Here is a 15,055-nt window from a genome sequence, read left to right as displayed (position 1 = left end):
ATTTTTGAAATTATTGAAACATTTTATTTTGAAAATATCAAAACTGTTTCTGTGTTTCCATTCAATACAAATGACATTTTTCCAGTCGTTTCCTTTAGAAAAACTGAAAAAATTCAGAAGCTTCAGGGTGTAGCCAAGTTAGTCTGTACAGGATAAACTTAAAAAACAACAAATAGTCTGGTAGCACTTTATAGACTAACAAAACATGTAGATGGTATCATGAGCTTTTGTGGGCACAGCCCACTTAAATTCAGTTTCTGTTTGAAGCAATCAAATATTTTTCAGTTTGGCTAATGAGCTGAAGACCAATTATTAATAGTGATACCCAACCCTTCTATAACACTTCATCAAAAGATTTCAAATTATTCTTTTCATCTCTGCTCTCAACTACAGTGTAAATTAATATATGCTATATTTGAATATATAAAGTGCTATGTAATAGTAAATATTCTGAAAAATCGTGTCCTAGCATCTTAAATTAGACACTCAAAATTGGTACAGATTGAACCTCTCTAAACCAGGATTCTCAGGTCTGCTGGATCATGGATATTCCAGAACCAGAGAGTTATGGTGGAAGACTGGTGGCTGGGAGCTCTGCAGGCCAGCTGTGCAGTGGGTTGCCAGCATTGGAGCTACCCGGCGAGGCCAGGAGCCTAGTGAGTGGCAGTAGGGCTGCCGGCAGAGAAGTAGCCAACTGGGAGGCCAGTGGCTGAGCCAGGGCTGGGGAGTCGGTAACAGCAGGCCCAAAATGACCTCCCAGGTCCAGGAAAATCTCCTATCTGGGACTAGTCAAGTCCCAAAGATGCCGGACCAGGGAGGTCCAACCTGTTGTTTCTTTTGATATCAATTTGGGATAATAGTACCCCTCATTTCATGTAGTTTGCAAAGATAAATTAATGTTTGTGAAATGCGTAGCTACTATAGTGATGAGTGCCATAGAAAAATCCACATTTAAATTAATAATTTTGTCTTCAGAGCAAGGTTTGAATAATGTGGAGTAAATGAGGCCTGTGGCCACACATTGAACAGTGGAGATAAAACTACAGCTATTGCATAGCAGCTCATTAAGTAATCACTGTCCATCCTGTAGACTGAATGAGGCAGGAGTCCTTGGAAAAGTTATGTGATCATGTACATAAAGGCTATATCACAATGTATAATCAAAGGAGGGGAAAATAATATTACACAGGCAATTTTAATTCTGAAATTTCCTAGCTTGTTAATGCTGAACCTAGTAACCTGAATGTTCTTTTAACATAGTTATTTTTTCTGTAATATTTTCATTCTAGTATTCAGTATCCATTATATGTAACATCCCGAGAAGCACTAATCTGGGATTTTGTGTGTTTTTTATATTGTGCACCTGCTTAGCAGAAAAAATGAATGTCTAATATGCCTAGATGGAGATTTAGGCCATGATGTGTCAAAGAACACTATTTCTGATAATGCCAGCAATAAAATGAACAAAACACCACAAAGCCTCTTGTAATCTCACGTTTAAGTAAGTTGCAGACAGAGGCTCATATCTTGCATAAAATGCACTTGTGTATCTGCTACATAGGTATATGGATGATTGTATAATTATTTTAGTTTCATTAGTGATGTTAGAGGCATTTTCTCTGACTTGGTAAAACAGAATTCTTGCTACTAATAGAGTAAAACTTAGAGTGAGCTAAAGTGTATTGACCTTTAAAGTTGTGATAAACTTCTAACCAGTTTAGGACATTAGATCACTATGCTTCATTCACTGTTATCCCTTTCCATCCCCTTTTGGACTTAATGTTCTTTGTGATTATACTGTTGCATATCTCCTCCCTGTGACACATAAATTATTCTTTTCCTGGTAGAGAACAATGGTAAGACTTCAGAATTGAAGAGGGCACAAAGACCTGTTAAAACTTTGGAAATAAATATTAATAGTAAAAGAAGATTTAATGAAACAACTCTTGCTGATTTGTGAATCTCATAAAATTGTTAAACTTATTAAAACCTAGGTCTAAACTAGACTTTTAAATGTGATTTTTTGTTACTTGTTTCCACAGAGAAGATGATACCTGTAGAAATCCAAGAGGTTCATCTACAGTTACCTATGTACTTAGCAAAACTGCTTTCAAAATTAAATTTCAAGCATTAGCTCATTCCAACTCACCCTTCTTCCTTTATTCTCTTCTGTCAAAGTAGTAAATAGGTCAGTTATTTCTAGTGCAACTTTTCACACATATAATAATGCTCATAAGTGGTAGGAATTTGTGCTAGACAAGAACTGATTTATGTCAACTGAACACCAAAGATAGGATTACACAGTTTCTAGAAATAGTTATGATACAGATGTACATTAATCATGCAAATAATGAACAACAGATTTACAGTCTGGAGTTGCTGTCCCCGGTCCCAGAATTTTGCAGTTATTTCCCATTAACCCATAGATGGTTCAGATGTTAATTTGCACAAACTTTCAAGTGTCTAGGCTAGAATTATATCAACTGTTGCCAAATGATTTCCCACTCACACACTTCCTTTGCTTGGAGTGTTAACTCTGTTTTCCAATTGTGTGACTACAAAGTATTTGAAGTATAATTCTGCTTTGCACATGCAGTGCTGCTATTTTTGTTGTTGTCATCTAAATAACTAACCACTATTATAGCTAAATAACTGGATTCATTAGAGTGCTTCTCACGCTAAACAGCTCAAAACTTAGTTATAATACCACTGTTAGCATTAAACACCTTGTCTAAACATTACTCTGTCCCAGTGGTGGGCAGCTTGCATCCCATGGCATGCAGAGTTGCCAGATTCTGCAGGTTTTTGTCCACATAGTTTTTTCCCTAACATTATTATTAAAAAAACAACAACAAATGGTCTGGAAGCACTTTATAGATAAACAAAACATGTAGATGGTATCATGAGCTTTCCTGGGCACAGCCCACTTCTTCAGATGACTAAATGTTTTGTTAGTCTATAAAGTGCTACCAGACCATTTGTTGTTTTTTTTCTGTAACAGACTAACTCGGCTATCCCCTGAAGTATTACTAAAGAGTAACACACATGTAAAACAAGGGCATGTGAAGTGAGATGTGTACTGATTGCACAAAACATTGGCTGTGAACGTTGTATGCTCCCTCCACATTCAATCAAAGTGCTACTACAGTTCATTTGGCAAACCCTGCAAATTCTAGGTGTGTAAGTGTAATGCAAAACTACCCTATCCTGGGAGACCATCTTAGTTATGACAATTTTATGGCCCACTGAGATGGAGGGACATTCATGTTGCCCACTCACTAACCTAGACTGCCTATTACTACTGTATCCTAATACAGTGAAAGCTTTGTTATCCAGCACTCACTGGGAATGGGGATTGCTGGTTAATTGAATGTGCCGGATAACAAAGCTTATTGCTCTGTGCTAGTAGATTGGGCTCCCAGAGCTAGAGGGAGGTTAAGGTGGAAGGAGGCACCTGGTGGGCTGGGGTATTTAATATGTCAGACCTATTTTAAGGTCAAAGCAGGCAGTGAGTTAGCATCTCCTATGTACGTTCTTCATAACTATAGAAGGTACTGATTTATTGTTTACTAGAAATTACGTTGACTCCTTAGAAGAAATGCAAATGAAGGACCCTTCTCTTTTCAAATTTAATGGGGAACAAGTGGAGAACAATTCTAAATCACTTGTGCAAATTATATATAATTCATACAAAATGCAAAAGCTTACAACTGCAGTAGATTAATATTAATATGTTAATGGCTTCATTGTTTGGACTGCTTGAGAAGACTCTTTTTTAATAGAACTTAAAATTTATTTCCCGTGCAGTTAGAGGAAAGATTCTGGTGTAATCTTTTCTTTGTTTATATTGAATACTGGTTGTGAAATTGGTTTATTCTTGGTAATTTACTGACTGAGTGCTGTGACTGTTTTTTAGCCAAATAATTTTACACCTTGTATTTTAACATTTGCTCTTTTGAAAGTTGTAATTTAAATTTGTAAAATAAGTGTTGTAGAAATTATCAACAGAAATGTCTGATTATACAAAACATTCAAACAAAACAAACTATCTGCACCTCTTAGAATGTTTTCATGCAATTCTGGGTGATCTTAACTTTTGAATTGGTGATCTAGATGCTAAAGACTGATCTCTTCCTCTGTATGCCAAGTACCAACTAAGAAGGCTCCCACTTGACTGAATTTTAAACTGTTTAGTCACCTTTTTCATTTTTGAACTTCTGTTTGTTTTTTAAATCTTAATATTCTCTTTAGAAAACAAGAACATTTCTTCTAGCACAATCAGTGAAGAAAACATTTTTGTCCGTTATCCTACCAGCATGGAATTAAATAATGCAATGAGAGTGGAGATATTTCTGAATCCACGTCGTCATAATAAATTTCAACAGTTGGCTTTTGTGTCAAGTTTGATCATGTGAGGTATAAACGAGGGCTGTCAAGCAATTTAAAAAAATTAATCAAGCTGTTTAAATAATAATAGAATACTCTTTATTTTAATATTTTTGGATGTTAAGATATTGATTTCAGTTTTAATAGAAAACACTAAATGCACAGTACTCATTTTATATTTTATTATAAATATTTGCAGTGTAAAAATCAAAGAAATAGTGTTTTTCAAGTCACTTAATACAAATACTGTAGTGCAATCTCTTTATGATGAAAGTTGAATTTACAGATGCTGAATTATGCACAAAAATAACTGCATTCAATCGTAAAACAACTTTAGCACCTATATGTCCACTCTGTTCTACTTCTTGTTCAGCTGTGTTTACATATGCCGCAGATTATGCTGCCCGCTTTTTGTTTACAGTGTCACCTGCAAGTGAGAGCAGGCCTTCATATGGCATCATTGTAGCCAACATTACAAGATACTTATGTGCCTGATGCACTAAAGATTCATAAATGTCCCTTCATGCTTCAACCACAATTCCAGAGGACATGTGTCCTTGTTCAGGATGGGTTCTGCTTGATGATAATCCAAATCTGTGCAGACCAACTCATGTTCATTTTCATCATCTTGAGTCAGATGCCACTAGCAGAAGGTTGATTTTCTTTTTTGGTGCTTTGGGTTTTATAGGTTTTGCATCAGTGTTGCTTATTTAAGACTCCTAAAGCATGCTCCACATCTTATCCCTTTCAGATTATGGAAGGCACTTCAGATTCTTAAAAGTTGGGTCGAGTGCTGCATTTGTCTTTAGAAATCTGACATTGGTACCTTCTTTGTGTTTTGCCAAATCCACAGTTAAAGTGAACAACATGCTGCATCATACAGTTCTCCCCGATGGAGTTCAGTCATAAATTTAATTACTGTACTATGTTATATTTAATGTGTCATAAGCATGGAAGTGTCTTCTGGAATGATGGTAGAAGCATGAAGAGCATACAAATGATTTGCATATTTGTCATATAAATACCTTGCAATGCTGGCTGCAAAAATATCATGCAAATGCCTGTTCTCACTTTCAAGTTACATTGTAAATAAGAGGTGGGCAGCATTATTTCCCATGAATGTAACCAAACCTGTTTGTTTAGTGACTGACCAAGCAAGAAATAGGATTGAATGGACTTGTAGGCACCAAAGTTTCACATTGTTTTGTTTTTGAGTGTAGGTATATAATTAATAAAATCTTCACTTGTGATTTGCACTTTTCACAATAGGTTACTTGCGCGAGGTGAATTGAAAAATACTTTTAAAATCATTATTATACTGCAAATATTTGTAATAAAATAATATCAAGTGAGCATTGTATGCTTCATATTCTGTGTTGTAAATGTAATCAATATATTTGAATATGTAGAAAAACATCCAATATATTTAATAAATTCTAATTGGCATTCTATTGTTTAACAGTGTGATTAAAACAGCAATTAATTTTTTAATCATAATTATTATTTTATGTTAATTGCAATTAATTAGCAACCCTAGTATAAACCCTCTTACCTGATAAGTTAACCAGTTGTAGGCAGAAAACAGCTATTCTGTTTTGCAAAGTTTTGGTGTTTTTAAATTTGTCTTTGTTTCACATTGGGATGAACAGGAGATCTTTTGAATTGTTTCTCACACACATTGTAAAAGAGAGAGAGAAGGAGGTACACACATGCAGATGCACACACATGTATGCATACATCCTACCCTGAATATCTTGGTGGTTATAGAGGTCATCTGGATCTGCCATATCCAGGATAGAGTCAGTCTGTCTGTGTTTGCCCTTCCCACATCTCAACTGAAAAAAAAAAAAGAAAAAAGATAAGAAAAGCCACACCCATGTTGGTCCTGAGAAATGTTCCTAAGTAAATTTTCAACTAAATTGAATTTTTCAAATTAGAAATTTTCATCAAATTTGTATTCAATAGGTTTTAAATATCAAAGGGGAGAGATGATGGTTGCATATATAGAGTCTGAATACTGCAAACATGGGAGTAAATAAAAAATGCTTTTGGAGAGGGACAAAAGAAATTTGCTCTACTTGTATAGAAGTTCTTGGTGTTCCTCATTAAAAAGTTTACAAAACACTGGAGTACAGAGAGAACAGCATTCTCTGTTCAGCAACATCCATGGTCCAGCAGGAGCACAGATATTGCAGGACCAGAGAGTCTGACTGGGAGCAGGGGCTGGCCACAGTTAGGAGCAAAGTCCCTGCCAGCAGCAGCAGGTCCGGCAGCTGGGAGTCCCTGCCAAGCTGGTGACTGGGCTGGCGAGGTGGGGTTCTCAGCCTAGACCAGGGTTTGGCGTGGCAGGGAGCGCAGCCCAGTGACCGGGGCTGGTGTACCTGAGGGGCTGACCATCAATAGAGAAGCCTTGACCTACCCTTGCCCGGAAGACTTTCTGGTTGGGGACCACTCAAGTCCCCAGGGTGCCAGACCAAGGAGGCCCAACCTGTGAAAGATATGTCTACTTTCATTCTTAATCAAGATTTACAATAAATCAGTGGTCTCTAATGCGGTGCCCGCAGGCACCATGGCGCCTGCCGGGCCATTTCTGTTGGCCCGCTGAGTGATTGGGGCTGGGCCTGCCCTCGGGCGCGTGGCACGTGGGCGGTGCCGGCGCCTGGGCGCACAGTGTATGGGTGGCCCCACCCCCGGTTGCACTGCGTGAGAGCTGTGCCGGACCCGGGCACGCAGCACAGGGGCGCACCCGCCCCTGGGCACGTGGCATGAGAGCGGCACCGGCCCCAGGCAAACAGCGTATGGCCAGCCCCACCCCAGGCCGTGCAGCACAGGAGCGGCACTGGCCCCGGGAGTGCGGCGCATGCGTGGCGCCGGCACCGGGCATGTGGTGTATGGGTGGCCCCGAGCGCGTGTGCAGCCCCGCCCCCGGGTGCCTGGCACGTGAGTGGCCCTGCCTCCGGGGGACCACTGCAATAAATGAATGTCAGACAGAACACACAGCTGGCATGTGATGTATTACCTTTGAAGGTAGTTCAACACAGACAGATGTACTAGACATTTTTTTTTTAATTATGAAGTACAGGTTGAACCTCTGAAATCTGGGACTCCCTGGTCCAGCAACATGTGTAGTTTGGCAGGATCATGGATGTTGCTGGACCAGAGAGCCCCATCACCTAGAAGTGCAAGCCAGTCAAGAGTCCAGCAGCGGGGAGTTCCACCATCATGACTGGGTGCAGCACAGTGGGGCAGCTGCAGAGCCTGGACCTGGCATGGCGCAGCCGTGGAGCCCCAACCTGGTGCAGCAGCAGCGGGGCAGCCACAAGCCCCTGTTCACGGGAAACCCCAGCTGGGTGCAGAGGCAGCAGGGTAGCCATGGAGCCCTGACCCAGCAGGGCAGCCACAGTCTCCAACAAGAAGCAGGATAGCTATGACTGGGGAGCCCCAGCCAGCTGGCAGAAGTGGGCCTGAGCCAAGCCCAAGCTCTGAAGCAGCAGGGCTGGAGCAGAGCTAGCCAGAGGAAAGGGAAGTGTCCTTGGAGGCCTGTGGCAGGGCACCTCCCCTGATCCAGCAAATTCTGTCATTCGAGACGGGTCAGGTCCTGAGGATGCTGGATCAGGGAGGTCCAACCTGTAGTAATGAGGCAACTCACAATTTGTGAAAAATTGAACCAAACCTCTCCAGAAGTGAACACATTTGATATTGATTAGTTAGAAAAAGAATAGCTCTGAGCTATAATTTATCTTAAAACTACCAGAATTAGTCACTTTAAAATATAGTAGATTTCCTTCAGGCCAGAAGAAGCTGAGTGTGTTGTGAGACTATTAGACTTAAGTGTCTTGCTGATCTTCAAAAATTAATTGGGTAATGTAGGTCAACCGAAAGAGATTTTGAAGGCTTTTTTAGGAGCAATAACTTCTCATGTCAGGTTAAGGAAGTAGGTGGAATGTGTGGCCTCTGTGTGTAGCAGACGTAGGGTATGTCTACACTACAGCACTAATTCGAACTAACTTAGTTAGAATTAGTTAATTCGAACTAAGTTAATTCGAACTACCGCATCCAGACTAAAAAACTAGTTCGAATTAGCGTTTTGCTAATTCGAACTAGCATGTCCACACAGAGTGGACCCTGAACCGGGGTTAAGGATGGCCGGAAGCAGTGCCGGCAGGGCATCAGAGGAGGACTTAGAGCGTGGAGATGCTGTCTCAGGCTAGCCGAGGGCTGTGCTTAAAGGGACCCGACCCCCACCCCGGACAGACAGTTCTCAGGGGTGTCCCGCTTGCAAAGCAGTCCTGGCTTGGATTGCCCGGATTACCCACACTGGGCACATCACAGCACTCGGCCATCAGACCGGCTGCACTTGCCGCAGGCTGCCATCTGGAGAGGGGGCAATTGGGGGGCTGCAGGAGAGCTTCCATCCGCAGAGCCAGCCCAGTCCTCCCCATCGGGGGCTCGTACCCCATTCCTCCCTCACCTCCTTCCACTTACCCCTCCCTAGCCCCCCTTCCTGATGTACAAAATAAAGGACAATTGTGTTCAAAAATAGAATCTCTCTTTATTGAACAAAACTGGGGAAGACTGGGAAAAGGAGGTGGGAGAGGGGAAGAGAGAGGATGGGAGAGGGGAGGGCAACTACAATGATGAGGGGTTTGGAACAGGTCCCATATGAAGAGAGTCTAAAGAGACTGGGACTTTTCAGCTTAGAAAAGAGGAGACTGAGGGGGGATATGATAGAGGTCTATAAAAGCATGAGTGGGGTGGAGAGGGTGCATACAGAAAAGTTCTTCATTAGTTCCCATAATAGAAGGACTAGAGGACACCAAAGGAAAGTAATGGGTAGCAGGCTTCAAACTAGTAACAGAAAGTTGTTCTTCACAAAGCAAAGAGTCAGCCTGTGGAACTCCTTGCTGCAGGAGGCTGTGAAGGCTAGAACTAGAACAGAGTTTAAAGAGAAGTGAGATAAAGTGATGGAGGTTGGGTCCATGGAGTGGTATTAGCCAGGGGGTAGGAGTGGTGTCCCTGCCCAAAGTTTGTGGAAGGCTGGAGAGGGATGGCACGAGACAAATGGCTTAGTCACTGTCTTCGGTCCATCCCCTCCAGGGTCCCTAGGGTTGGCCGCTGTCGGCAGACAGGCTACTGGGCTAGCTGGACCTTTGGTCTGACCCAGTATGGCCATTGTAGGCTCAGGGTCGGGGGTCTCAGTGGACCACCTTGATTTTCATGCACACCTGCTCCTGGGTGGCCAGGCTGGTAGCTCTCCTGCCCTAGACGGCCTCTTTCCTGTTCCTAGTGCAGAGGTCGTGGACAAGGTCCACGATGTCTGCACTAGACCAGGCGGGTGCCCGCCTCTTGCGGTCCCGGGCAAGCTCCTGGGAGCCGCCAGCCTGGTCCCGGGAAGAGGTGGAGGGCTGGGGGGTATCGGGTGGCTGGTTCGTGCCGTGCCAGGTGCAGGGTCTGCTAGCTGGATGCTGGCAGGCTTGCACCTGGCATGGGCACTGTAGCCAGCCCGTGCTCCTTTAAGGGGTCTGGGGCCGGGAGGGGGGCAATAGAGTTTCCCTGGTGTTGGCCAGAGTGGCCACCAAGGCAAGCTGGGGAGGGCTAGCCTCCCACTAGTTCGAATTAAGGGGCTACACACCCCTTAATTCAAACTAGTAAGTTCGAACTAGGCTTAGTCCTCGTGAAATGAGGTTTACCTAGTTCGAACTAAGCGCTCTGTTAGTTCGAATTAAGTTCGAACTAGCGGAGCACTAGTGTAGCGCCTATGAAAGTTAATTCGAACTAACATCCGTTAGTTCGAATTAACTTTGTAGTGTAGACATACCCCCAGAGTGTTTTACTGCAGGGCTAAGAAAATGCTTTGGTGGGTAAAAATTGATTCTTGTTTGGTAGAAATAAATCAGCCTGAGCCATGATACCTGAAAAACAGTAACAGTATCTGAAACATTTAAATGGTTGTCCACGACACCTTTACATACTGTTGCTTCAACATGAGAAGGTGCGTTAATGGGGGGAAAAAAACCAACCCAACCTTACAGCTGGGTGATAATCGCTCTAAGGCCTATTCTATAGCCCACAGAAATTAATGGACCATGTCCTACTGATTACAGTGAGCATTGATTGAATCAGGCCCCAAAAGAAGAATTGTAAGTAGAAAGTACTTGTAACAAAACATTTTCCCATCAGTGTCTGACATAAGATTGTAGATGATACAATAAGGTGTTGAGATAAAGTAGATAGTCTTAGGGTTGGATTCAGTGTTTTTAATGTTAATCTAGAGCTTTAAGTTGTTGAGACGTCACCCTTGCTTCCCATTTCACAGGATTAAATCAGGTCAATAAGACCCGAGATGTGCAGGCAATGACTTAGTATTCTCATCTTTAAATTAAATAATGTTTTAGACAGAAAACATGGCCAAGGTTTTTAAATAGCAAATGATGCAATTTTTAAGAAAAAAACGAAACTGCTTATTTATTCAATGTCTGTGATTAATAGCATTATTATCTCTCTTTGGTTTTGTAGTCCTGGAGTTTGATCTTAAGACAGGGTTTGATCCTGCAAACAGTTACCAGTGTAATGGGATTAATTACATGAGAAATTGTTCATGTTGAGTAAACTTTTACAGCAGGGATCAGCAAAAGGGCCTCCGTGCGCTGTGTACTCCTAGCAGGGCAGAAGAAGGCTCCCCCACTACCAGGCCCTAAGTCTCCTCCTATGCCAGAGGCATGGGCCCCTTGGGGGAATGTGGGGTGGGGGCAAAGGCACTCCCTCACCAGTGATTGGTCTGGGGGTGGAGAACCCGAAAATATCTTGGTCATGCTCCTTCTGCTCGATGCCCTTCCGCTTGATGCCCCGCCCCTTCCTGTGCGGCTCAGGGCCACTTAAAATATTTCTGAAATGACCCCTGGCAAAAAATTATTGCCCACCTTTGTTTTACAGGTTCGAGTCCATAGTTTTGTTCCCTGAATTTGAATGTAAAGTCATTTGAGCACAGTTCTGCTTGTAAAAATCAACACTTGTACAAAATAGTCGAGCATCTAAGTCACAGTTTTAAAATGCTGATTTTGGGTGCCACAGGGTTGGGGTGCCCAGTTCCAGAGATACTATTAATCCACATTATTTGACAGCAGTGGGAACTGCCAGTCAGTGTCATCTCTGAAAATCAGGCTCTAGGTCCCAAATTGGAAACCCAAAATTAGTGGTTATTTTTTAGGTTGTTTTTCTAAAGTGTAGGCCTTCTCGAATATTAATATTCATTTTATTCACATGCCACAAAAGAGATCATCTGGTTTATATTGTATCTGTTTGTTTCCCCTTACAGGTCTCTTGATACAATACTGAGTGATGCTGTACAAGGCTTGTCTGTCCTTGATTCTCACTTAGTCGAAGTGGAAGGAGACACTCTTTACTTGTATGGTTCTGGAGCTCTGGAATCTCTGGATCGAAACTGGAGTGTACAGACAGCTGGGACTGTCACCACAGTCTCTTTTATGTTCATAGAATTTGATGAAATTGTTCAAGTGCTGCCAAAATTGAAAAACAGATTTCCTAATTCTGCGGTAAGATGTTTTCTCTGAAAAGAGCAATCTGAATAGCTACAGAATATTTGGATAATCTTTATTAACACCTTATTTTGGTAAAGTAACATTTAGTCTTCATCTCATTATCACGTATGTATATGAATCTGAGTTATTTATATAACTCTTCAGCTTTGTTTATATTGTACTTTTGACTTGATAAGGCCTTCTTGATTGAGGAAGATTCTTTAAGAAGAATTGTAAGAGGGAATTGAGGGATTCTGCTTAGGTGGGTAATTTATTTCTGATGCAAACTTTTTTGGCCCTTCATAAAATAGAAAAAGGTTGCTAAATTGAGAGATGGAAATATACTTTGATGTTGTTGAGCCAAGATTTCCATGTTTCAAGAATTATTTATGAATCAAGGTGAGGGTTTGAGCAACTGGAAACAGAAGTTAGAAGTGGTGCTGGTTAAGCAAAGAACTCTCTGGAGTTCAGAGAACAATAACAAGCAAATGTGCAGTCTCTGACCACATTACCTTGAGGCAATGTGGGTCTGTAAACTCCCTATAAATAACATAAAACTAGCTAGAACAGTATAAACAGGATGTCTCATATACCTTCCTAGCTCTTTGTCTTGTTTTCTGGTCAGCATACTTCTGTCTGTCCTTATAAAGATACCCCATGGTTTTGTTTTGTTTTTTAAATAAGGTTATGAGTTTAAATGTGTCCGCTGAGGTAATTATTTCCAGTGCTGACCTCAGAATCCAGGTTTTAAACCGCCCAAACCTCATTCTGGTATCTGGCTCATCATAGACTGCTTCTAGGAGTGTTAGTGAAATAGTGTTGGAAGGAGCAACAGAAAGGAGCGAGCCCATGACTTGTGCAGCTGGTACAACCAGAAAGTAATCAGACTGCATATGCAAAATATGGCTTGCTTCTTTCATTGCTTACAATGGAGATTAGGGATGTTAGTGACTAGTCAACTAACTGATAAGAAGAAGCTTATCGGTTAGCACTATCGACTAGTCGCATGCCCCCAGCTGCCGCTCTGCATTCTACAGCACAGGGAAGCCGGTGCACAGAGATGCTGGGTCAGTCCCTGCTCCGCAGGTCTCTTATCACTGAGCATACAACCCTCTCCCTGTCCAGCTGCCACACTGGTTTTTACAGCACAGGGAAGGCGGCTCACAGAGACATGGAGTCAGTCCCTACTCAATGCGTCTTTTAATAAGAGACTTCCCTGTGCTGTAAAATGTAGAGCAGCAGCTAGGGAGGTTATGCTGAGAACCAGCGTGAGCCAGACTGCACACTGGAACTGCCTTCCCTTATCGACTAATCAAGTAGTCAATAGATTTTTTTTATGGACTACTTGATTAGTAAATTAATCACATTTTAACATCCCCAGTGGAGCTATATCACACTCCTTTCTTTCGATACAAATTTTAAACAAATCTTGTTGAAACAGCACTTCTGTAGCGGAATGTGGTGTTTTGCCCCTTTTATTGCTAATGACCCAAGAAATCGCATGATGGCATAATGAATATGCATGATTAAACCAGTGATTAATCTGAAGATTTGGGTACTATAGACGTGTAACTTAATCAAAACAATTAATGCAAAGTGTCTGTCTTAAGTGAGCATGACAATTATACATACTTGAAAAATTGAAGTTTTCAGAAAGGTGTAACTATGCGTACCAGTTAATGCCTACTGTATTTTTACATACTTTAGTACACCCTTGATGAATTTTCATATTTTTTATAAAGGTAGAGTGCGCTTATTTTTTCAAGGGAAGACGAGTTTAAGTGCAAAGCTTTTCCCACTCAGAGACCATCAGCGGTCCGTATCGGTGAGATCTCTTATTTTATTTTCCAGTGTTTATTTTGATTTCGTGCATACAAAAAGGAGAAGGCTTCTTTTTAAAGTGGGACTGCTTCATTTGCCATTTTGTTCTGAAGAGGTATTAAAAGCTCTACATCACAAGTGATTGCATTTGCTCAGATGGACCTAAAGCTAGTTAGCCATGTATGAGGAGAATTGAAGTTGCATGGAAGGAACTGAGCTAAACTGAACTTGATGTCTATAGCATAGGTGTGTTGCCCTGTTATGTGTCTTCCTCAGTGAATTTAACATAGTTCATGTCTGGTTTTTTTGCTTTTTGCTTTTTTTTGTTTTTGTGTGTTATAGCATCTGAAGTTTAAGGAGACAAATATTCTCATGTTGCAGCAGTTTAATGCATTAGCACAGTTGCGTCGCATTGAACAGTTGACTGTTGACCCTCAGGGAAATCCAGTTGTTCACTTTACTCTGTGGAAATACTATGTTCTGTTTAGACTGAACCATTTTAACCTGCAAAAGATAAATGGAAGTGAGGTAAGAGAAAGTCATATTTCTTTAAGACTGCAAAGAGTGCTTCCCTCTCAAAAATATTCCTATGAAATGAATGCTTATTAATGTAAAAAACAGATTCTTGTTTCATACATTTTTATATTGGCTACATAGTCATCAAATTAATAGAGCCACTCAATTTATTCTTGTGCAAAAGTAAAAGAGCTATACATATGCTTCCTCATACAATTTTCTTTGTTCTTAATTGCACAAATTTAATCTGTTGTTTTTAGTTATGTAGCCCCAGAAAATAGTGTTGCTATAAGCTCTTGGTAATTGCAAAAGACAATTCAATCCAGTTCATGAGCTATAAGAGTACATGTAATAAAGGAATGCAAGTCAATGTATTATGTTTATTTGTATTTTTTTAAAACGTGTAAAGAGTTCATACACTTCAGCTCTTTAGTTTCTTGTAACAAGCTTTTCTCTGATTTGTTATAATATATTTGAAAGGAATTTAAATATTGCACTGGAATTTAAAGATTGGAGAGTGAGTGTGTGTGTGTGTGTGTGTGTGTGTGTGTGTGTGTGTGTGTGTGCGTGTGCATGCGTGCGTACGTAACAGCTTGTGTTAGTGTAGCACATTATTATTTATAAAGTATTTTTAATTTCAGGTGCAGCATATATGTGAAATCTCAAACAGAACCCTTGATTTTTTTTACCTCTTACACAAAGTCATTAATTGTTTTAAAGTGAAAAGGAGTACATTAATACTGGTATACACCTACACTATGTGGAAAACTACATCTTATCTGTATAAATGTATA

General features: G+C 41.0%; 1 protein-coding gene across 4 annotated transcripts in view; it reads left to right on the top strand.

Moving 5' to 3' along the window:
• LRRC49 (leucine rich repeat containing 49) overlaps positions 1–15,055 on the top strand; it is a 129,744-nt gene that overhangs the window by 103,043 nt on the left and 11,646 nt on the right. For all 4 annotated transcript variants that reach the window (XM_075897737.2, XM_075897738.2, XM_089781872.1 and 1 more), the window contains 2 exons: positions 11,702–11,939; positions 14,088–14,273. In XM_075897737.2, the coding sequence (XP_075753852.2) occupies positions 11,702–11,939; positions 14,088–14,273 (424 nt within the window). The remainder of the gene's footprint in view (positions 1–11,701; positions 11,940–14,087; positions 14,274–15,055) is intronic.

The sequence above is a fragment of the Pelodiscus sinensis genome, chromosome 14 (genome assembly GCF_052426305.1).
Source record: "Pelodiscus sinensis isolate ZL-2025 chromosome 14, ASM5242630v1, whole genome shotgun sequence".
NCBI classification, from domain to species: domain Eukaryota; kingdom Metazoa; phylum Chordata; order Testudines; family Trionychidae; genus Pelodiscus; species Pelodiscus sinensis.
The sequence above is the reverse complement of the archived record's forward strand: the minus strand, read 5'-3'. Positions and strand labels throughout refer to the sequence as shown.